Here is a 23,530-nt window from a genome sequence, read left to right as displayed (position 1 = left end):
TAGGTAGAGGGATAGAGAGAAATAGAGAGATAGAGATAGAGAGAAATACAGTAGGTAGGTAGGGATAGAGAGAGAGAAATACAGTTAGATAGATAGGGAGAGAGAGAGTGTGTGTAGGTAGGTAGGTAGGTAGGTAGGTAGGTAGGTAGAGGGATAGAGAGAAAGAAATAGATAGATAGAGAAATACAATAGATAGGTAGGTGTTTCTGCTGGCACAGCACTTGATCAATGTAATTCTCATCAATCAGTTAAAGAGCTTTCCAAAAGAAAAAAAAAATTTGCACTCTGAAAACCTCCCCAAAACGGCTCGTTTTTCACCAAAACGGGCCTGGTTTTTTTCCCCAAAAAGCCATGAATAGCCTTGGGGGGGGGGGGGAGTCTTGCAGAGTGCTCCTGGGGGAGGGGTGGGCAAAAACGAGCAAAAAACGGCCTGTTTTTTTGTAAAAAAAAAATGCATGCATAGTATGGAGGCTTATTGAGTGCTGCTGGGGGCTGGGGGGGGGCAAAAAACAGCCAGATGTTTGCTCATTTCTGCCCTCTCCAGCCCCCAGGAGCTCTCTGAAAGCTTCCATAAGGATATGCATGGCCATTTGGTGAAGGGGAGGGGCTTCGGGAGGCAAAAAATGCTGCATTCAGTGTATAAGACGCACTCAGATTTTCAGCCTCTTTTTTGAGGAAAAAAGGTGCATCTGAAAAATACGGTAATTGCTAATTAGTTTTGCAAGGCCAAACATAGCACAGGATCAAACAGAATTTCTTAGAGCTTGAAACCGACCAGATGAACTAATTGCTTCACGTCTGTTTGCTCCTCTTTTATGTCTTATAGGAGGGGCTAATAATTTCCAAGCCTCACTCCCAAGTTGCCCCATTTTTCTCAATTGTTCTTGCCTTCTGGCAGCTCTGTGCATGCACACACTGGGAATAGGCTCACACTGTTTTTCTGCCTTGCTGATGTCAGACTCTGGAGGTTCCGGAGGCAGCATTTAACTACCAGATGGCCTTGGCCCCCACTCTGCCTCCGATGCAGAGCCCTTGTCCGAGCCTTCCCAGACTCTTGGACTGCCCCGTGTTCCCCTTCAATCCTCTCACTGTCCAACTCTACTGCCAGCTCCACAGGCCACTGGCGGACAACAGCAGTGTGTTAAGGATGACCTGTATTTCATCTGATTGTTGGACTTATAGAAAATTGCATTAGCCAAGCGTTAAACATTGCTGAACATGTGCAGAATTGCAACAGGGTTTTTAGGAAGACAGTTTTATTTAACCTTACCTTCAGAATAACCAAGTACATACTGTAACTACTAAAGGTGTAAATATAACCACAAAAATTTGACTAATATAAGAGCTTACTTGGAGATGGCAACCATATATACAGTACAATGATGTTGCTTCATACAAAATGTCAGTACTATAGTTTACTTTATTAAGTGATGCAAAGGCGAGGGGAGAGAATATTTTTGAAGAGATAGCATTTAGATTTATAAAGTTAATTTAAAAAAAAATGAATGTCTGCATCCTGTCTATAATTCTGTTAAACATAGCATACTCTTTGTATGGCAATATACAGCCGTAATGAAAAATATATGGAAAATGGACCCAGTTTTGTTACTCTTTCAAAATACACATAACTGCGCTTTCCCTTTGACCAAGAGTCTCCAAACTTAGCAACTTGTGCTAAGACTTGTGTACTTCAACTCAACCTGTGGGCTTCAGCATGGTTGACTAGGGAATTCTGAAAGTTTTAGTCCACAACTCTTAAAATTGTCAAGTTTGGAGATCCTTGCCTTAGACCATTTTCAAATCATAGAATTGAAAGGGATAATCAAGCTGAACCTATTGTTCAGGCAGCAATGCAAATTAAAATTTCACCAGTGAAGTGGAACCGTGGTGGTGCAGATGTTAGAATGCAGTACTGCAGGCTACTTCTGCTGACAGCCAGCTGCTGGCAGTTTGAGTCTCACTGGCTCAAGGTAGACTCAGCCTTCCATCCATTGAGGTTAGTAAAATGAGGAGTCTGATTGTTGGAGGCAATATGCTGACTCTGTAAACAGCTTAGAGAGAGTTGTAAAGCACTGTGAAGTGGTATATAAGCCTAAGTATTATTGCTATTTGAGTAATTGGTTCCATTTTGAAGTCCTATTTCTGTTGGAAAGATTCTCTAGCATTCAATCAGAATCTGCTTGTAGTCAACTTAAATCCATTCCCTCAACATGAGAATGACACAATCTCATTCTGCATAGCATCCTTTCATGTAATGTTGATTCTCAAACATCCATATAGAGTTGTCTGAAAGTTGAGTCAGGCAACTGGACTTATGTTTTTTGTTGGTATGAGACATTTTGCTACACATACAATCATATATTTGAAGAGTGCTGTCATATCCCAGTCATCTTTTCTGAAGACTAGGCATAGCCAGTCCCTTCTATCCTTCTTCATAGGGCTCACTTTCTAGTTCCCTGATCATCTTTAGTATTTACAAAACAAGCTGTTTATGAAGTCCTTGAATTTGCCCATGTGATGATGTCAGATTGATGAAGCCTATTGTTGCTTGATATTCCTTTCCTCCCTTTTTTGGAACATGGGGATATTTGCTTTCTTCCATCTGGTGGTGCCTCAAATCTTCAGCATTTGTCACAGATTATAAGGTTTCTCCAGATCTCAATGTGATTCAATTATCTTAGGATACAGTTAATTTGTCCTGAAAGTTTTCAAAAAAGAGATGTGTTGCTGATTATGATTCTCATCTCATTTGCCCTCGCTAGCTGGTATTTTATTCTCCAACCCCAAATATTAAACAGAATGGCAACACACATACACACGCCCCCCCCCCCGACGCCAACCTAAATTTCATTCATGCTTTTGGCTAAACAAATTATAGAGAAAGCTATATACTGTAATTCCTCTATGAAGGAAATTGGCAGTTACTCAAATTTAATAATAGATAGATAGATGGATGCATGGATGGATGAATGGATCGATGGTAGATAGATCAATCGATAGATGAATAGATAGATAGATAGACAGACAGACAACATAGCAGTGGTGGGCTGCCAATTTTTTTAACTACTGGTTCGGGCGTGCTCCTGTTCGCATCACATCTGCACATATGCAGAAGCGTCCGGGCAGATGGGTGGAGCCTCCCTCCACACCACTATCGGTTTGGCCAATCTGGGAGCAACCCACCTCTGCTATATAGATAGATGATGATATGGATGGATGGATGGATGGATGGATGGATGGATGGAAGGAAGGAAGGAAGGAAGGAAGGAAGGAAGGAAGGAAGGAAGGAAAACTATTAATAAAGGGAATTTATTGGAGGTCTGTCATATTGGAATGTGTCCATCAGGGACAAACCTTTTTTAGTCAATTTGTCTGCCATTACTAATTCTTTTTGTGATGAACTTACCAACCTTTCTTTGCACAGGAGAAATGGAAACTGGAATCACTTCATCCTACCAGCTGAAATTTTGTGCATATGGTTCCATTTCCTTTTATAGGCTCCCATGGAATAAAAGATTAAAGGCTCTCTCTCTCTCTTCCCTCTCTTTGCTATCATGGTTGGTAGCTTTCACACATAAGCTAAGCATTCCATATGGCATTTGTACTGGCTTATTTCCTAAAAGACTGCACCCCATTTTCATAAGTTATACCTGTCAGCTCAATAATTCCCTCAGGTTAATAGATTGGCTTAATTAAGTAAAACACAGTTGGATAATTAGACTTACAGCCTCAGCTCCTCATTGATTCAGAAAATCTTTGTTTTGCCCCCATAGTTTTATTTATATTCCAAACTTCAGTGCTTTCTTTTTTTATTATAGTATTACTTTAAGCCCATTGTATGTTTAAAATATTGGCTGACTTCATTTGGCCAAAATTCTGGGATCCAACAGTCACAAACATGAATAATTTTTCTCCACATGACACCGGCTTCCAAAGGGCTACCAGTCAAAAGGCAGAGGCAAGTCATGTTTGGAATTAAGGATTGTCTTGGGGGCGGTTTTATTACTTCATCCATGGATTAACCAACTTGGTGTGGAAATGATTGTAGCAGTCAAATATGCTTATATCATGTCATCATTATTTAAAGCTTTGAAGAAAATCAGGCTCTGGTGACAACCATTAACTTAGAAGAGTTTCAAAGGGAGATTAAACACATTCAGAGAGTACATTTCTATTAATAGAGATGAACCTTAGGTTCAAAAGAGAATGGCTTATTATCCATTACTGGGAAAGTGACTGTGGGGATGAGCTGGTGTGTTCATGTGTTATGAGCATCAAAAATTACCAACTGGCCCTTATGCTAATGATAGTGGCACATTAAATAGGCCTTTGGGTTGGTGAAGATTTTTATACTTCTTTGGAAAGTACTTTTGAGAAATTAATACATCATTTCTATACTTATGACTCCAAGAAATCCAATGATTTAGGATTTTACTAATTAAGGTATTATAGAATTACAATACAATACAATAGCAGAGTTGGAAGGGATCTTGGAGGTCTTCTAGTCCAACCCCCTGCCTAGGCAGGAAACCCCATACCGTTCCAGACAAATAGCTATCCAACATCTTCTTAAAGACTTCCAGTGTTGGGGAATTCACAACTTCTGGAGGCAAGCTGTTCCACTGATCAATTTTTCTAACTGTCAGGAAATTTCTCCTCAGTTCTAAATTGCTTCTCTCCTTGATTAGTTTCCACCCATTGCTTCTTGTTCTACCCTCAGGTGCCTTGGAGAATAGTTTGACTCTCTTCTTTGTGGCAACCCCTGAGATATTGGAACACTGCTATCATGTCTCCCCTAGTCCTTCTTTTCATTAAACTAGACATACCCAGTTCCTGCAACCGTTCATGTTTTATTCTCCAGTCCCCTAATCATCTTTGTTGCTCTTTTCTGCACTCTTTCTAGAGTCTCCACATCTTTTCTACATCGTGGCGACCAAAACTGAATGCAGTATTCCAAGTGTGGCCTTACCAAAGGCATTATAAAGTGGTATTAACACTTCATGTGATCTTGATTCTATCCCTGTTTATGTAGCCTAGAACTGTGTTGGCTTTCTTGGCAGCTGCTGCACACTGCTGGCTCATATTTAAATGGTTGTCCACTAGGACTCCAAAATCCCTCTCAGTTATTACTATTGAGCAAGGTACTACCTATACTGTACCTGTGTATTTTGTTTTTCTTGCCTAAATGTAGAATCTTACTCTTTTCACCACTGAATTTCATTTTATTAGATAGTGCCCAATATTTAAGTTTGTCAAGATACTTCTGTATCTTAAGCCTATCTTCTGGAGTGTTGGCTATTCCTGCCAGCTTGGTGTCATCTGCAAATTTGATGAGTTCCCCATTTATCCCCTCATCCAAATCATTGATGAAGATGTTGAAGAGTACTGGGTCTAAAACAGAGCCTTGGGGTACTCCATTGCATCCCTCTCCATGTAGATGCAGTTCCATTGAGGACTACACGTTGAGTGCAGTTGTTCAACCAGTTACAAATCCATCTGGTAGTGATGCTGTCCAACCCACATTCTTCTATTTTATCTAGTAGTAGGTTATGGTCTACCTTATCATTGCAGAATATGAGTTAGAAGGAATCTTGGAGATATTCTAATCCAACCCCCTGCTCAAGCAGGACACCCTTTCCATTCCAGGCTGTCATCTCTTCACAAATTTTGGAAGCAAACCACTCTGTTGGTTTTTCTCACTGACATGAAAGGTTTCTTTAATTCTTGGTTAGATCTCCCTTTAATAAGCTTTCATCCATTGCTAAATGTCTATGGAGATTCTCAGCCATCCAGGTCATAGTTGTCCCAAAGGTCCTTTTTTCCCCCCCAAGACGCAACTTTCTGGTTTTTTTCTTTCTTTGAAGATGTTTCACTTCTCATCCAAGCTTTGAATGCTGAAGAAGCTTCTTGGATGAGAAGCAAAACATCTTCGAAGAAAAAACCAGAAAGTCTAGTTGCCTCTTAAAAAAAACAGTTTTGGGACTTCCATCCATTACTTCTCAACATGCCCTCAGGTGCTTTGGAGAATAGGCTGATCCCCTTCTCTCTGTGACAACCAGCAAAACATTGGAAAACTGCTATCATAGCACTCCTGATCTTTCTCTTCATTGGGGTAGACATACTCAGTTCCTGCAACCGTTCATCGTACACTTTAGCCTCCAGTCCCAATCACCTTTTTGCTCTTCTCTGCCTTCTTTCTAGTATCTTAATATCTTGCCTTTTCCAGCATTAATCTTTTTGTACATCAAGGTGTTTTTTTTGAAGGTTCTCCTATTGTAGGTTTGTCTATCTGTTTAATGGGAGAAAACCTTCTGTGTTCTTTCCCCAGGCTATGAAATGCACTCCCGTGTTGTCAGTACTTGGAAAATCTGGAAAGATGTGTCTCTTTTTGCTCAGTTTTAATTGTTAACTGATCTGATTATTAATAGTGGAGCTGGTAGTACAAAGGACTGCTCACCTATCTGCAGCTTCTTAAAGCAGCTATGTCTTTCCCCCACTACCCCAGAATTGCCTTCCTCAACTGTCACACAATCCCAGGAAAAGACACAGTTTAACAAATTACTAACAGATGCTATATGCACATTCTAAGGCACATGGTTGCCTTGGAACCCAAAGCACAACACAGCCTTAATTAGTAGCATTTCATTTTTAATCTTTTATATTGTGTGCACATTTTTGTTAGTCCTCTTGAATGCTTGTCTGAACAGAAAGGAGGGGTTATAAATGGATTAATAACTTTTTTATTATGTTTGAATACATAATACAAACTCGTTATGATAGTGCATCTACTTTTTATGCAAAAAAGTCTGTGTTTCATTTCTGCCATCTCCAGGTGCAACTGGGAATTGTCTCCCAATCTGTAATTTCTCAATAAGGCACAGAATTATTTCCTCCAGTCTGCAAACATTCATTTGATTTTAACGGAATACATCAAGGTGGTTGACTAGTAAGATTCTGTGAACAGCTACTTAAGTCTTCCTAAATGTAGAAAAACCAGAATTATCCAAAGATTTAATTTGCAGTACTTGTATTACAATATTTAGATTTTGTAGGTTAGAGTTCTCTAATATTAGGATATAACAGAATAACAGAGTTGGAAGGGATCTTGGAGATCTTCTAATCCAAACCCCTGCTCAAGTAGGAGATCCTATATTATTTCAGACAAATTTCAGACAATCTCTTCTGTAACACCTCCAGTGATGGAGCACCCACAACTTCTGGAAGCAAGTCATTCCACTGATTAATTGTTCTAACTCTTAAGAAACTTCTTAGTTCTAAGTTGATTCTCTCGATTAGTTTACATCCCTTGTTTCTTATCTTGCCTTCTGGTGCTTTGGAAAATAGATTGACCTCTTCTTTCTCCCAGTCCCTCAAAAATTGAAACACTGCTATCAGGTCAACTCATGCAAGTTTGCCTATTTATCACCTGAGCCCATTTAATTTGTCATTACTTTCTCTCGAAGCTGGGGGGTGGGGTAGGAGAGGACGAAACACTAAAGTTTAGGAAGAATGCAAAATACGAGGGTTGAAAGAACTGGGAAACTGTTGGGGTAGGTGGTTGGTTCAATTAAATGATAACCCTCCTTTTCATGGAAAGTTGCTGTAGATAATAAGGGAGTTTTCAAAATAATTCTGTGAAATTGCATAGATAAGTTTGATGGAATGCCTAACAGACTTTGGGAACCCAGAAAAGGCAGCAAGACAATTAAGAGAGGAAAGAGGGTCATTGGAGGAAAGGGTCCTGCATTCAGGGTGGGGGCCGGTGGGGGGCCTCTGTTCTCTAAAAGAAATAATATCCCAAGAGGATTGCCTAAGTCCACTGTCTATCTAAAATAGCATTTGGGACCTGAGATCTTCTGCTGTCGTTTCAAGCCTTTAGATGAAAAACGCAGCAAAGTTAAATCCACATTTATTTGAACAAAACCCTGAATTTAAAATAAATGTTCTTTTCCTTCCCTCCCCGAAGATTAGACAGGGGAAAAAAACTCACCAGCCTTCATTAGCATATTCTCAGCAAACCTAAGATAAGCTTTCCATTTAAGGGTAAATAATTTGGGAAAAAATTAATCTTCCTTTCAGACAAATACAGCAGATTATCTGGTAATTACTCATTGCACTTTCATTGACTAAATGGGTTGATAAATTTAAAACCATTACTTGAACTGGACAATGTGACTGCAATCGATTGTATTTTATTCTTTCTAGCTTGTTAGACAGAGCTCGTTAAGATGGAGACATGCAGGATGGCTGGTATATTACTGTGTATTAAATTTCTTATCCGCCCATTTTAACAGAGAAAAAAAACCCAAGGCAAGCTAACTGTTCCATAACCCCACGCAAATCAGAGAAGCAAGATAATAAATGTTCTTGAAATGCAGCATTGTTGTAAGGCTTCACACAACTCCAGTGTGTGAAGCCTTACTGTCTTTCAGGAAAAAAAAATGTCCAGGCTGCAGACAAAGACCCTGTCCAAAGGTTGAAATTCAGCATAACAACAGGAAACACTTAAGAGAGGAACCAATCTAGTTTTCAAAGGCAATGGCTTGGGGGCCCTGGCTGCCCCCCAACTCAGCTGGTTCAGACACAGAAAAGCAGGCATTTTGATCATCTGATTATTCCTTTAGTGCAGTAATTTGTTTTCTACCCGGGAATATTAGGCATAAGAAATCAGCACCATAACTGGGGGAAAAAGGAGCCTATTTCACACATCAGAGCGTGTAAGATAACTTGAATCAATTATCCTCTGCTTGTTTTTAGTTTAAAAGAGGAAAAGGGGAGAGGCGGGAAGGCAGAATCCCAGAATATATGGCTTTTTATCACAAGCAGAGGTTGTGTGCATTTGTTATCAGCAGGACCAAACAGTTGTTAAGAGCAGGTCTACTGCATTGGGATGAAATAGTTCTTCATGTTGGAAGATTATGAATATGTGGAGGTGCCTAGAATAGGCCCAATTATTCAGAATTAAATGGCAACAGAAATGGAATAAAGCTGTCCAGCTGTAGGGTAATAACACATGCAAGAGTACCCAAATACCACAATTATCCAAGGATACAGGATGTTTTATATGAATCAGATAAGGAGAGCAATGTTTGGCTTTCGAAAGTGATAGCTAGTTTCAAACCAAGCATGAAAACAGCAGCCTTCCACAATATACAAGTATATGAAGTCCACCCAATCCAGCCTTTGAACTTGCCTCTAAAAGATTTGCTTATGAGATGCTGATCAAAGATACAAAGTAAGACAAACACTCATTCTTTGATAATAACCACCATATATGCTTGTGGATAAGCAGAGAATTTTAGATGCCAAAACACACACACATGCCTAAAAGGGAACATCGGTGCATAGGCTTATCCATGAGTATATACAATAATACTTTTTAAAGTACCGTATTTTTCAGACTATAAGATGCACCGGTATATAAGACGCACCAAAATTTCGAAGAGGTAAGTAAGAAAAAAAAGTTTTTGTCCTCCCCAGCCCCCAGGAGTACTCTGCAGGATTCAGCAGGGCTGGGGAAGGGAAAAATGCCCGTTTTTTTGCAAACACAGGGGCACTTTTCCCTTCCCCCAACCCTGCAGAAGCCTGCAGTGCTTCTGGGGGCTGCAGGAAGAGAAAAACAGCCCATTGTTTGCCTGTTTTTCACAAAAACGGGGGTATTCTTCCTTTCCCCCAGCCCCGCTGAAGCCTGCACTGTGTTTCTGGAAGCTGGAGGAAGGGAAAAACACCTCCGTTTTTGCAAACGGGGCTTCGAGAGGCCACAAATGGCTGTATTTGGTGTATAAGACGCACCAACATTTCCACGCTCTTTTAGGGGAGAAAGAGTTGCATCTTATACTCCAAAAATATGGTACCTTGTTCTGTCCCCCATTCTTCGCTCGTTAACAGATGACAGGCAGACAAACTTAAAAGGAAAGAACTTTATCAGTCCTCGGCTCAGACTGGCTGCGAGCCCAAAAATAAACATAAATAAAGTCTCTGACAAGAAGATAACAGAAGATAACAGATAACAGAAGATAACAGAATGCAAAACAAAACTCTTACAAACAATTCACTTCTCCAAGTGTCTCCTTGAATCTGTTACAGAAAGCCAATCACTTCTCCAAGTGTCTCTCACAAACAAACCACAACCGATGAATGATGAACGTTGACTCCTGTAACCAGGGCGTGGCACCATCCGTTCTTTTATCACCAGAAGACGCCACTAACGAGCCCCAGCTGCATTGTTAATCTTGCATCCCGACTCAACTCACAGCAAACTTCTGCTGAGTCACAACAGTACCTATATATACTTGCAGATAAGACCATCTCCACTATAAGCAGACGCTCAATTCTTTTAACCAAATTCAGTGGACAAATGCATCATCCATGGATAGGCCAATGTGAAAATTAAAACATACAAAATTTTTCAAGGGTCGGTTTATCCCCAGTAGCACATTTTTTTCATGGTATTTTATAAAAAAATTGAGGATCAACTTATCTGTGGATGGGTTTATCCGCAGTTATATATGGTACTTTGTCAAGAAGAGTTAAGAGAAAGGAAAGAATATGAAGATGAAATGTAGCCATATCATGCACCCCCCCCCCAAAAAAAAGATCAGAAAACATGAACAAATGTTTTAAACAAGTGGTTGTTATAGTTATTAGTAGCTATCACTATTAGCCAGTCTGAAGCTTCTAGACTTTATCCAATTATAGGGAAACAGATGGAACATTATAAGGCAGGCATTTCAAATGTTGTTGGGATTTATGACATAACAATTAGCATTGTCATAAATAACGTGACACTGTGTTATTAGTAAATGAATGTAAATGAAAACGGCACACAAACGGCACATGTTACATTTAAGCACCGATACTAATTAATTTGAACTGCAAATCATGTCTATTTACTGATGAAGTAAGGTATTTGGGATTAGACCATTATTCCCCCTGCCCCCAAAATCCTGGTTGCTGGCAAGATGTAATTACAAAAATAGTAATCTGAGAATTTGTTGATTTGCTAAATTGCCATCCAATGTTCATTCCTACAATGGAATGGAATGTGTGGATCACCTTGGGGAAAGAGGAGTCCTGAGGATGCCTTGGAAATAATCAGGCAAGAATGGCAGGAGCCCTTAGTGGCAGGTGGGTCAGAGAAAGAAACTTAGGAAGGATCTGCCCTAATGGATCAAGGAGTTAAACACTGTGGCTGGAAGTTTGTGCCTCCAGATGAGAAGATCAACGTCTGTCCCCCAGGTAAGCCAGCCAGGAAACACGACTAGATGAACGAATTCTGCTTTATTGTAAGGCTACATTAATAGACTCTTGCAAGGATGAAGGTGCCAACTTCCTGCTGCCACTTTTAACTGCTTGATCCATTAAGGAAAGGTCCTTCTTAAGTTTCTTTCTGACCATTTAGCCTCTTGGAGCTCCTGCCCCTTGGATTGTTTCCTAGGCAGCATTTCTTTCTCTCGATCACCAAGGTCATCCACACAGAGACAGAAATCACATGCATGCATAAAAAGACAAAGTGAAGACGAGACATAGTAGGCCATATTTATTGACAAAAACGTTTCTATTTAAAACAAAATATACTACACGGATTGAAATAAACTTGACTAGCATAGATAGAACTGTCTGTATATCCATAATAGACTAGGAGATCTATAACTTGCAGCTCGACAGGATGTCTTCCACTAGTCTTTTGTAGACCCAGGCATCACCCTTCAGCCGTTGCCTTCTAATGCCCATGACTTCAGGTTTGCTTAGCTGGCAAATCTCCAATTCAAACTGCATTGTCACTTTGCCATAGTCTGACTGGGTCTGACACTTCAGTTTATAACTGGATAAAACAAAAAGAAGCAAAAGTGAGGCTACTGACCAGCTTTTTTTTTTTTTAAAGAACCCTGGGTTTTTATTTTCGGGAAGATGTAATGATTCAACTTTCTTGGAAAACCAATAAACATCACTAAGACATAAGAAAGCCATAACAGATTGTTTTTTTCTGCCACACAGGCCAAAATGAGCAGCTTCAGACCTGGATTGTTGATATTTCAGGCAATATTTTTCCTGAAGAATATGACATGGCACAAAGCAATTTCTGACACAGATCTTGGGAAAGCTATCACCATCATGGGCAGAACTCAAGAATATTTACCCTACTTACCCTTTCTGTACATATTCAACTTGTTTTTTTGGAAGGACAGCAATTATTTCCTGTAGCAACTCATCTGGATTTATTAAGTTAGTCAATGTCACATTGTAGTGAGCCTACAGGAAAAAGTATTTAACAAATAAATTATTTCCCAGAGCAAGATATTCTCACTCACTCACTCTCTCTCTCTCTCTCTCTCTCACACACACACACACACACACATACACACACAATGTATGTGTTCTTATGCACTGTATATTAAGATCAAACTAACATGTGGGAAATCCTTCCAAGATAACTTCTTGCATTTAAATTAGGAACCTGAAAATATAAATGTACTTGAATTGGATCAAATCAAAAACCTATTGAGACCGGCAATCTGTTTCCATAGTGCCAACTAGATGCCCCTTAGAAGCCAACTTAACAGGATAAAATCAAAATAGAGCATTCCTATTAGAAACTGATATTGAGAGGTGTAGTTTTTTTTGTATGAGAGGTAATAAACAATTATCCCTAACTTTGTTCAGAAGCCAAATCATTTCCTGCATTCTTTCAAGAGGTGGAGAAAACAAAACAAGCACAACACATTTGAACTTAAACCAGCACTTTGTACTCCAAATTTTGCCTTTCAGAAATGAAAATGCTAAAACCTGCTGGCTGCATGAAGAAACAGTTAATTTCGGTTAGAGGCATCCTGGGAAAACCTTTGGAAAACAAGACGACTTTGCAGTATATTTTATAAACTGAGTATGCTTAATCTGTTAAGTGGTAGTTATTCCAAGCCTGCAATTCTGCAAAGGTTGGGACTATGGATCAAAAGTCCTTCAAACAAGTTAATCAAAGATACAAGAAACCATTTGATTGTATTTTTTTAAAGATTGTGTGTCAGCAGTGAGATGGGTCTTGTTATCAGATAAAATGGCTAATTTCTCTTGAAGAGCCAATTTCATATTTGGGATCTACAGTGAAAATAAGGATTGGTATCAATTGTTTCCTTTGATCCCAGCAATTCATTTCACCTGAATTAGTCTGATTGACAAACATACCTTTAACTTCCTTGGGCCTTCTTTAGCTGAACCTTTCCTTTTACTAGGGGTAAGCATTGTGATCATTTTATCCAAGCCCCTTTCAAGGCTCCCAAACATTTTGGCTCCTTTTCTTTTTTGGCCACTTTCCAGGTGCATCTGATTTAAGTCCAGCTCCACTGAATGGCACCTGTCATAATGAGAACCAGCACGCAGGTGAGTAGACTTAATGCTGCTCATTTCAGCTAGAGCAACAATGGATCTTCCATTTCTGTTTCAATAGCAGGAAGTGGAAGGAGGAAGAAATTAGCAAAAAAAGAGAGAGAGAGCTTGCTGCACAACAGTCATTTGGGATTTTGAGAGAGAACTATATATGTGCTCCAATTCTCTGGGGGCACAAAAGTGAATTTTAATTATGGAAAATAGGAATACATCCAAGACTGCTGAAGTGTGTAATGTTTTTAAAGAAAGGCCCACAGCCTTTTAATATTTGTTGGTAAATGTAAGAAAGGATTTAAATAGGTTTAACGCAGCCAGCACTGATACATGGCAAAAAGCACTTTTCTTACCAATATAAGAATTAAGACTGGAATAACTGCTGAACATTTACCTTCTCTCAGGGCTAATGACGCCGGCTGTCAGCTCATCTGCTTTAATAGGAGTATTTACTGGCACTGGTTGGGCGGCTGGATTTTTCTCTGCAAGAAGAACCATTCACGTTTGAATCACTAGGTTTAGAAAGAGAGTTAATTCTTCTTATACACGTGCTCAAGTTAACAATTAACAACATGAAAAAAATGGAAGGGGAGGGAGGAAAGACATGACCAGGTTCAGTCTGGTTTGAAAGGAGGGTTAAAGAAGCTAATAAGACCTAGCCTGATTTTTAGCATGCTAATGTAAGCCCTACCCCCAAAATAAGCCCCAGCTAAGGTTGTCATTACCTGGGGGTGGGGGTTTGTGGGTAGGAATGGCGAGCACAGGAGGCTGTGAGTGGGCCAACAGTATTCTGCAGCAGTTACAGCCAGCACAGTACAGTTGAGTCCAAGAAGCAGATGGAGACAGAGGTGGGGCTGAGGCACGCGATCTGGAAGCGCCGCATGGGGAAGCCAAGAGTCGATGGGCTTGAGAGGGCAGGCAGGTGGCTCGTCTTTGCATGGCAGTACCACTAGGAGATGGAGGCAGAGGCATGGGGGAAGGCACATGATCTGGGCGCACCGCAGGAAAGCCAAGAGTTGGTGGAGCAGGTGGCTGGCCATGGGAGACTTGCCTTTGCATCACTCAACTTGCCTGCAGCGCATCCGGATCGCCTCCCTTCCCACCCCCCATGCCTCTGCCTCCATCTGCTGCGCAACAACAAGCCTCCCATGGCCGCCTACCGGGTCAACGAACTCTCGGATTTTCCATGGCCCGCATGGCACGTCTGGATCATGTGCCTCTTCCCCGGAACCTCTGCTGCTTGGACAGATAACTCATCTGCGCTTTGCGTGCTGTGCAGCCCCAGAGTATGTTGACCAAGGATACCATCAGCCCCCGTGCACTTGCTGCCTCTTGTACACGTGCCAGTACAAGTAAGGCTGAGCACCCTGATATCATGTTTCCCTGAAAATAAGCCCTAATGTGTCTTTTGGAGCTTATATATAATCTCATCTTATTTTCGGGAAAACACGTGTAGATGTAAATAGTCCACCCATTAAGTCTTTTGTGTGCCGAAAATAAATTTGACAGAAATGACTGGATAAGTGCATTACACAAAATGGCTGCATCAACTTGGTATTTAAATAAAATGTACACTCCCCATCAAAATAAGGATGCCATTTTTATAGTAGCCTCAGGACAAGTAGGTAAGCCTGTAGCTTGTTCTCAAGTCCACATCCCATGTTCAAAGCTTCTCATTTCAATCCATTCTCTATAGCTACAAATCATACCCTCGAGTGGAGCAGCGTAATTGGAAGATGTCAGCACTTGTTTCTCAGTCATGGCCCAAGTAGGCGTCTTGGGTGGAAGAAGAGCAAAGGGCTCTGCCTGGGCAGCTGAAGCACCAGCATTCTCTTTGTTGGCGTGTTTCTTTGATGCTCCTCTCTTGGGCACAGAAAGTAACGGCGAACTGAACTCCCCCCTATCCTGGAACATTACATTCTTAAAATAAATAATAATAAAAAAAGATATTTAGACAAAGGGTTTCCAATTTTATGTGAAGAACATGAATTTTATCTATTCACCATCATAAATCCTAGATACTGGAGCAGCCTCTTCATGAATTGGACAAGCTCAAGCACCCTTTTCGCTGAGAAACAAATTAACTCTGTGTCAGGGCTCTTTATTGGTTGCAAGGTCCCATATTAGAGGACATAACAGGGCCCAAGCTACTAGAATTTGGAAGGTCTCTTACAGGGATACTCTGCTATCAGTCTCACATAGAATAATGGAGAAAGCAGAAAATAGGAACACACAGACAGCAGTTGCAAGGCCAACTGTCTCTAATCTAATCTAATCTGATCTGATCTAAGGCATTGACATATAAGCAATGTAGAGTATAAGTATGAAACCAGAGAACATTCTTCCCTACAAAATGGACTTCCCTAAGTCCATAAGTGCTGTCTAATTGACACTACAGAATTTTTTTTTGTGTATTGAAGGTGCAACTGGTATCTGGTGACAGACCAGCACCACAATTTACTGACATTTAACCGTACGTTGCTAAGAGCTTTGGAGAAACAAATGTACTGTATTTTTAGAGTATAAGACGCACCCTTTTCCCTCAAAAAAGAGGCTGAAAATCTGGGTGCGTCTTATAAACTGAATACAGCATTTTTTGCCTCCCAAAACCCTGCCCTCTTCACCAATATGGCCACGCATAGCTTTTAGGAGTCTTTCAGAGTGCTCCTGGGGGCTGGAGAGGGCAGAAATGAGCAAGATACAGGGCATTTTTTGCTCAATTCTGTCCCCACAGCTCCCAGGAGCACTCTATAAGCCTCCTAAAGGCTATCTTATGCCTTTTTTTTTTGACAAAAAATGGGCCCATTTTTTGCTCATTTTTTACTCCCCTGGAGCACTCTACAAGTCTCCTAAAGGCTATTCATGCCCTTTTTTTTGAAAAAAAAAATGGGCCCGTTTTTGTGAAGAATGACCATTTTTTGCTCATTTTTGACTCCCCTGGAGCACTCTACAAGTCTCCTAAAGGCTATTCATGCCCTTTTTCTGAAAAAAAAATGGGTCTGTTTTTGTGAAGAACAGGATTTTTTTGGGAGGTTTGCAGAGTGCAAAAACTTTTTTTTTAATTTGCCTCTTCAAAACCTTGGTGCGTCTTACTCTGGTGCGTCTTATACTCTGAAAAATATGGTAGCTTGTCACACTTATTTCCATATCTATTTGGCTCTTCCACCATATTACCCAGATAATCCAATAATAATCTACAATATCTATATATTTTTACCCTGAACTTTTAAAAGAAAATTCAGTGTACTTTACAGCTGTCCTCCTATCCAGGGGCTGATTAGAAGATACCTACTTCTCCTGACTTAAGATGCCCTTTACAGAAGACTGCCATTAACCATCTGTCAATCTATGGGTGTGTCTAGTTCAGTATTTTTCAGGGTTACAAACAAATTTCTCCTGCTGGGAGAAGCCAAGAATTTGATCTCTAATCTTTCTCATGGAAATCGGGTTCCACCTGCCTAAATCTTTGCTGTTACCCCTGAAGCTGGGATATGTTAAGCAACCATGGTGTAGTGGTTAGGATTGTTGAACCAGAAGTGGGAAATCCCATATCCTAAAATTTATCCTCAGCTATAGTCATACCCTGGACCACTTTCTCCACTTCAACTGATGCTACTGCACAGGTTTGTTATGGGGAAAATATGTATACTGCCTTGAGTTCCCCAAGAAAGGCAGGATGTAAGTCAAATCAATGTAAAATACCTACATACAGAAGCAATTTTATAAAAAGCAAAGATTCAAGTAGATGATGTTTTCGAAAGAGTATAAACCAAAAGCTAGACATGGCTTAAATACACTGCTGAGAAAATAAATTAGAATAAAAGGTCAATATTTATAGATACCTGCTTAGGTCTGGGTGTATTTCCTAGCATAAGCTGACCTTCATCAAAAGATGTTAGAAATTCCATGGAGCCAAATACGTAGGGAAGTTCTTTATTATCTGGACCATCTTCATAACTCAGGGCTTTTTTTATCTGTAGAAAAGAATTTTTTTTCAGAAGTAATGTATAGACAGACAAAAATCCATAACTGTCTATGATTCTGATGGTCCCTTGGCACAATAAACCAGCCTGGCACTTTGACTTCGGTATAGTTAAAGATGGATTGTGTAATGTATTAGATCACACAGATTAGGCCTCCTCCGAGTTCCATCCGCCAGTCAGTGTTGACTGGCAACTACGTGGAGGAGAGCCTTTTCAGTAGTAGCTCCGACCCTTTGGAACGATCTCCCCGTGGAGATTCGTACCCTCACCACCATCCAGACCTTTCGCACAGCCCTCAGGCCTGGGGATAAAGATTGTAATCCGTCCCCACCCGAATGATGAATGAATGTTGTGTTCTATTTTAATTTATGTATTGTTTATGTCTTATTGTTTTGTATTCCCCTCCCTATAAATTGTAAGCCGCCCTGAGTCCCCTCAGGGAAAAGGGCGGCCTATAAATAATAAACCTTAAACCTTAATGAGATCTTTGCCCTGTACATAGAGAATTGCAACTCCTTTAAAAAAAAAAAAACCCTGGGTAATGGTTGTCCAACTGGAAAGGAACAACGATAGCAAAAGGTTTGATATTTTGATCTTGCCAAGATTTAAAACAATGAGCCAATTTTGCATAGTGGTTAAGGCAGTGGGCAGAAATCAGGAGATCATGAATTCTACTCTTGCCTGAAGCACAAACTCAGCTGGGTGATCTTGAGCTACCCTCTCTCAGCCCTAGGAAGCAAGCAAGCAACGGAAACCACTACTGAGATTTTGCCCCAAAATGCAGGCACTTGTCCCGGCACCTGCAAGGAATCAAAAATGGCTCAAAACCACCCATACACCCACACCCACAGAGAGACTTAAAACAGCTTAGTTTTAATACAGCAGTATCTGGAGCCTTCTACAATGCCCTGGATTGTATATACCATGACCCGTCAAAAGCGCGGACGACAAAAGCGCGATCGACAAAATCGCGCCTTTGACGTCATCACAGCGCGACGAAAAAGATCGAAAAATTCAAATAAAAATTAATAAAAATTAAATTAAAGCAAGCCGATTCACATAAAGGTAAGGGTTAGGTTTAGGGTTAGGGCTAGGGTTAGGTTAAGGGTTAGGGTTAGCTTTAGAGCGTTAGTGTTAGCGTTAGGGTTAGGTTAAGGGTTAGCGTTAGGTTTTTCGTTACTTTAACGGTTAGGTTTAGGGTTAGGTTAAGAGTTAGGTTTAGGGTTAGGTTTGGGGGGCTTAGGGTAAGGTTTTCGCTTTATTTTTACATTTTTCGAACTTTTTCGTCGCGCTGTGATGACGTCACAGCGCGCTTTTGTCTAGCGCGATTTTGTCCTACGCGCTTTTGTGGTGGAACCGTATATACTACAGCTAGATTTGCTAAGCCATGACTTAAATCGAATATGTGGCAGGCTGACTAGTTCACAATTCAGAGCATTTTCAAGCCACACTGCAAACACTGGAGGACACCCCCCGCCCCCGGTAATTATTATTGGAATACAAGTAAAATAGATAGAAATAAAAATAGAATACATACTTTTCCTTCTCTGGATGGTGTGTTGCTCATACATTCTCCTACCAGAGAAGGAATCCTCAGGCGAACAGGTTTACCATGAGTCTTCTTGTATTGAAGCAAAAGGTATGTTGCAGATACATTATCATATTTCCACTAATAAAGAAACATACATTCTGGTTACTTGTTTCTAGGAGGGAAAATGATTTACCCAAAACTCACTTACATTTCAGAATTTTAAGCCCTTTTCAGTTAAATGCATGCCACAGGTCATCACCCTTCCTTGAAAAGACAGACAGCAACCCAGCTTGTGAGAAAAACGCCTCACACTTCAGACCTCCTCCAGTAACTCCCCACTCCCCCTTGCCAGAAAGAGACATTCAGAATTTGAATCTATGACCTGCCTCAAAAGCCAAAGCTGCTTTATTATTCTGCAGTCTTTCAGTTAAATTATAGAATAATTTTATAGAATTTCCTACCCCCCCAATCGTGGCCCTTTAGAGGCATGTTTGCTCATTTAAGATACATTTAGTGGAATTAAAACTCTCATTAATTCCACTCCTACCTTATGATCACAAAATCTCTGAGATTCATGTCTTACCTCTTGCCTCTTTAGTTTTAATTTCATAATCATAAAACAGTCTGTATTTTTCAAGTCAATCTGCCATGAAATATGCAAATTCTTACCATGAAATAAGCAGCTGATTGCCATGAAGATGAAGCCTAAGCAGTTAAAAACTTAGGTTTGCATGATTTTCCAAAGGGATATGAAATTTAGTGCCTGCATACCAGCAATGAAGTGCACAGACCAATATATTTGCGAAAACCCAACAAGAAAAAAATAGACTGTTCTAAACAATGGGACCAGTATTTGGGAAAAGGTGTATCTACCACTATTATCCATTTCTACCAATACAGATGCAAAAGACTCTTTGGGGTATTTTAAGATAGCCTAAAGGGTGCTCTTAATATCCTCTGTAAGCTAATAAGCCTGACTAGCATCTCAAATGAACAGGTGGCCACTCTAACCAGAATCTTCTGCAGGAAACGCAGCATTTTATTACAACAGACATGGAAAGCATTTTTAAAAGCAAAGGTTTGAAAGAAGTAAAACTTAATTTGGCATTGCTAAACATGTGGTCCGTGCGTGTGCTCTGTAATTTTCAAATCAGAAACTCTGCAGCACCCAAACCATTATTTTAGATTCTTCTCTCTCAAATGACTCCTTACCTCAGAGAATCAATAGCTACTAATGTGTATGTTACTTTAGGGGAGCAGAATCTTGTATCTTGGGATTGTTGATTGGACCAAAAAGTAACAAACAAACAAAAATCCAGATATTTGTATTTTAAGACTTCATAAATTGAATAATTCAATTAGCAAGGGGGCTAAATAATATATTTTCTTGGTGTGCCAATGAATTTCATCTTCATACAAGGGTCTCAGAAATATTTGGCATGTGGATATTTCATTTCCAATGACAACTGAGTTCAAGGAAATGGTTATTTTGTCCTTGACAATGTGGATAACTTAAGTACCTTTATACAGCATCACAATTACTTTCTTTATGCAGATATCCAGTCATTTTTAAAAATTTTCATGGAAAGTTGTTCCATGCAAGAGGCATTCCATAAACAAACAAACAAATAAACATCAGCTTGAGATTCTGGTCAAGCTTCTCTGAAGTTGATAAGACTATACTTGAGCCTCATTCAAGCAAGAAAGTGAGGTAAAGGTGGTCAGATCCAAATGTTTGTAGCTGGAGAAATGATGCTGGTTCATGCTAACGAGGACCAAAAAGCCCAATGTGTATTCAGAAGTAAGTTCAAGGTCAATTATTTATGAGACAAAGCGCTATGTGCCATTACTTCATCTAATGTATGTACCCAAAAACACAACAGGGACCGTGTAGTGGAAGCCACAATTCAGCTCATAAAATAGAAGCCTTCTGACTTGTCATACATCTGACTCTCCCTTCTACTTAGTAGGAGGGGCTTGTTAATCCCACCAACCACAACTTAATTTCCAGAGGTCCTCACGGGTATCTACCCACTTAAGCCTAGTATGTGTACTCTTTCTGATGATTAAAATATTGAGAGGAGAGAAAACAGAAATCTTAGAAATATCTCTTGACCATACACGGTCAAGACACGAGACCCAGCCCCATCAAAAACAAAACAAAACTTTATATACATTTAAAATTTAGCAGAATCTTCAGCACTATTTTAAGTTTTAGACATTAAAGCCAACATTCCTGGTTGAGGGAAATAAATACTACAGTACAGGCCATTGGAGGGGGGGGGGGCAGCTTAAAAGAGAATTGCAAAAGAAAAGACATGCTCTTGGTAGACCACAAGATGGTGCTGGCTACAAATAAAAAATAATAGTTCATTGTGTAAAGATCTTTGAGTGGGATTTTACGTTATTATTTCAAATCACAGCAAAGTGGAATTATTACTTGATACATAAGGGCAAAGTCCATACAATTACTGAATTTGCACAGAGAAATGATAGGAGATGTTTAGAGCACAAACACACACCAAAACAAATACCTTTTCTTTTCCTCCTACCTCAAGCATATTTTCTTCAAGTTCAATCTTCCTGGATTTCCCCCCCCCCCTTAAATTCCAAGATTTAATCTGAGACTCTGGGAAACAATGATAATCTCCTCTTAATCTAATTTTGGTCCAGCAATCATCGTCTTGCTATTCCATAGCCCAAATAGAGGAAGGGGCTGGGATTGCTTTTTGTATGCGTGATAGAGAACCTATCTACTTCATGAAAACGTGGGTTCTATATCTGTACCTGTCTGGGCTATAAACTGGCCAGATGTGAATGTCTGGTCTGCAGCCTGGCACTCACAACAGATTGTATCAAGCCAGCTAGGCCATGATTGGTTCAAATTGCAATGTTCTGGTTCAGGTAGAAAGCTGGTGGGTTTACAGATGGATTATGGCAATCTGCTCTACATGAGGCTGCCCTTGAGAACCATTTGGAAGCTATGCTGGTCCATAATGCAGCACACTTGGGTAGTTATGGGCTCAGTTACTTTGCCCACCTGACACCTTTCCTGCAGTAACTGCTTCGATTGGTAAGCTAATTAGCTTCCGAGTGTAATTCAAAGTTCTGGTCATTACCTTTAAAGTTATATGTAACTTAGTTCCTGGATATCTTTAAGATTGCTTACGTTGGATAGAATTTTCCCTTCCAATGAGATAGTTGAAAGCCATGATATAGGTTCCACCTCTGAAAAGACTTCTATCACTGGAATCCCAAGGGTGAGCTTGGTTGGTGGTAGCTCTGCCATCTCTAAAATAGCATGCACCCCTTTTTCTATCAGGATTTCACAGAGCAATAATAATCTGGCTTTCCTCTCATTGAATGGGGGATGAAACAGAATTGTGATGTTCCTCCCAAGGGAAGTGCTACTGAATACATGAGGAGAAAAACCACAGTATTTATAAACATGTTTCTCTGTTGCTATAATCAGAATGGAACTGTGTGATTTAATAGATTTTGGGTTTTGGATGACAGATTTATGGTTGCTATGTCTATACAGTTTTAAACTTAATATTGTAATATAGGAGTTGTAAACTACTTGGAGCGGGGCTGTTCGCTCTAGAATCTTAAATGAATACAATTAAACACATATAAAAGAACAGAAGCAGAATAGAGATTGGACCAGAAGAACTGGTGGAAGAAGAACTTAATCTCAATTGCTTAAATTTCTTATTCGAGTTTTTAACTTTCTGATCTGTGGAATCTAAGAATACAATCTGAAATGGACACCAAACTTTCCTCCCAGTTGCTATGCCCAATAAATGAATATTTAACAGTTGACATACAGCAGGGCTGATAAAGTCCTGGCCCGTGGGGCGGATCCATCACATGCTGGCCACGCCCATACCTGGTTTAGCAAAGGAGAAAATAAGTCCCAATATGTCACGTGACACCGCCATAATGACGTGAGTTTGACACCCCTGACATAGAGGATCCCCAAACAAATTTCCAAGGATACTCTTTGAAATCCTAAGTTTTGAGCATGGGAAGTCAGTCTACATGGAACACTTTCCAAACTTCCAGAAAAGGGTCTCAAAGATTTATACTACAAAGTATTTACGAGTTTAAATCAAGGTCAAAATGTATTCTAAATATCAAGCTTTACATACATGAACGAAAGCATTTTTACTCCCCTAGACTCTCCAACAATGATTAAAAAGAAACATTACCTCTGAAATTATATCTGCCATTTTTTGCCTGCTACATTTATGAAAGACAGAAAGTTCTGTTATGCAATCTTCATCAAGGCATCCAAGCTGGGAGGGAAAACATTTATATATTACAATTAAGACTTGAAAATATAAAATCTTTTTTTTAAAATGGCACCAGTTTTGCCAGAAACTGGGATACACAAACAAGCGAAGCCCCATCCACAGGATACAGGCAGCATGCAACCCCCCACCCCTCTGCAGAAAAAAATGTATGTCCACAGAACCAGTCCCTGATACCCAGAAGATTGGGTGTCGTTGAGCTAGAGAAACCAAGAATGCCAGTTCTGACAGGTAAGAGAAGGTAAACGTTGTGGGTGGGGTTGGGGGGGGGGAGGGCACAGTAGGATAAAGTCCTTAATTTCAAATAGCATATCCAAATGGCTCTC

At 40.0% G+C, this 23,530-nt stretch overlaps 1 protein-coding gene across 1 annotated transcript in view; it reads right to left on the bottom strand.

The window, feature by feature from the left end:
- Positions 1 to 11,525: 11,525 nt before the first annotated feature.
- MELK (maternal embryonic leucine zipper kinase) overlaps positions 11,526 to 23,530 on the bottom strand; it is a 31,383-nt gene continuing 19,378 nt past the window's right edge. Inside the window, exons 11-18 of the mRNA XM_087715136.1 lie at positions 23,103 to 23,189; positions 18,898 to 19,029; positions 17,220 to 17,351; positions 15,087 to 15,297; positions 13,772 to 13,859; positions 13,183 to 13,351; positions 12,149 to 12,252; positions 11,526 to 11,824 (exon numbers count right to left, since the gene is read on the bottom strand). Of these exons, the coding sequence (XP_087571262.1) occupies positions 11,647 to 11,824; positions 12,149 to 12,252; positions 13,183 to 13,351; positions 13,772 to 13,859; positions 15,087 to 15,297; positions 17,220 to 17,351; positions 18,898 to 19,029; positions 23,103 to 23,189 (1,101 nt within the window). The 3' untranslated portion in view covers positions 11,526 to 11,646. The remainder of the gene's footprint in view (positions 11,825 to 12,148; positions 12,253 to 13,182; positions 13,352 to 13,771; positions 13,860 to 15,086; positions 15,298 to 17,219; positions 17,352 to 18,897; positions 19,030 to 23,102; positions 23,190 to 23,530) is intronic.

The sequence above is a fragment of the Thamnophis sirtalis genome, unplaced genomic scaffold, assembly GCF_051295495.1.
Source record: "Thamnophis sirtalis isolate CommonGarterSnake01/CBP01778 unplaced genomic scaffold, rThaSir2_p1.2 scaffold_5, whole genome shotgun sequence".
NCBI classification, from domain to species: Eukaryota; Metazoa; Chordata; class Lepidosauria; order Squamata; family Natricidae; genus Thamnophis; species Thamnophis sirtalis.
Note: the sequence above shows the minus strand (reverse complement) of the source record. Positions and strands in the feature narration are given on the sequence as shown.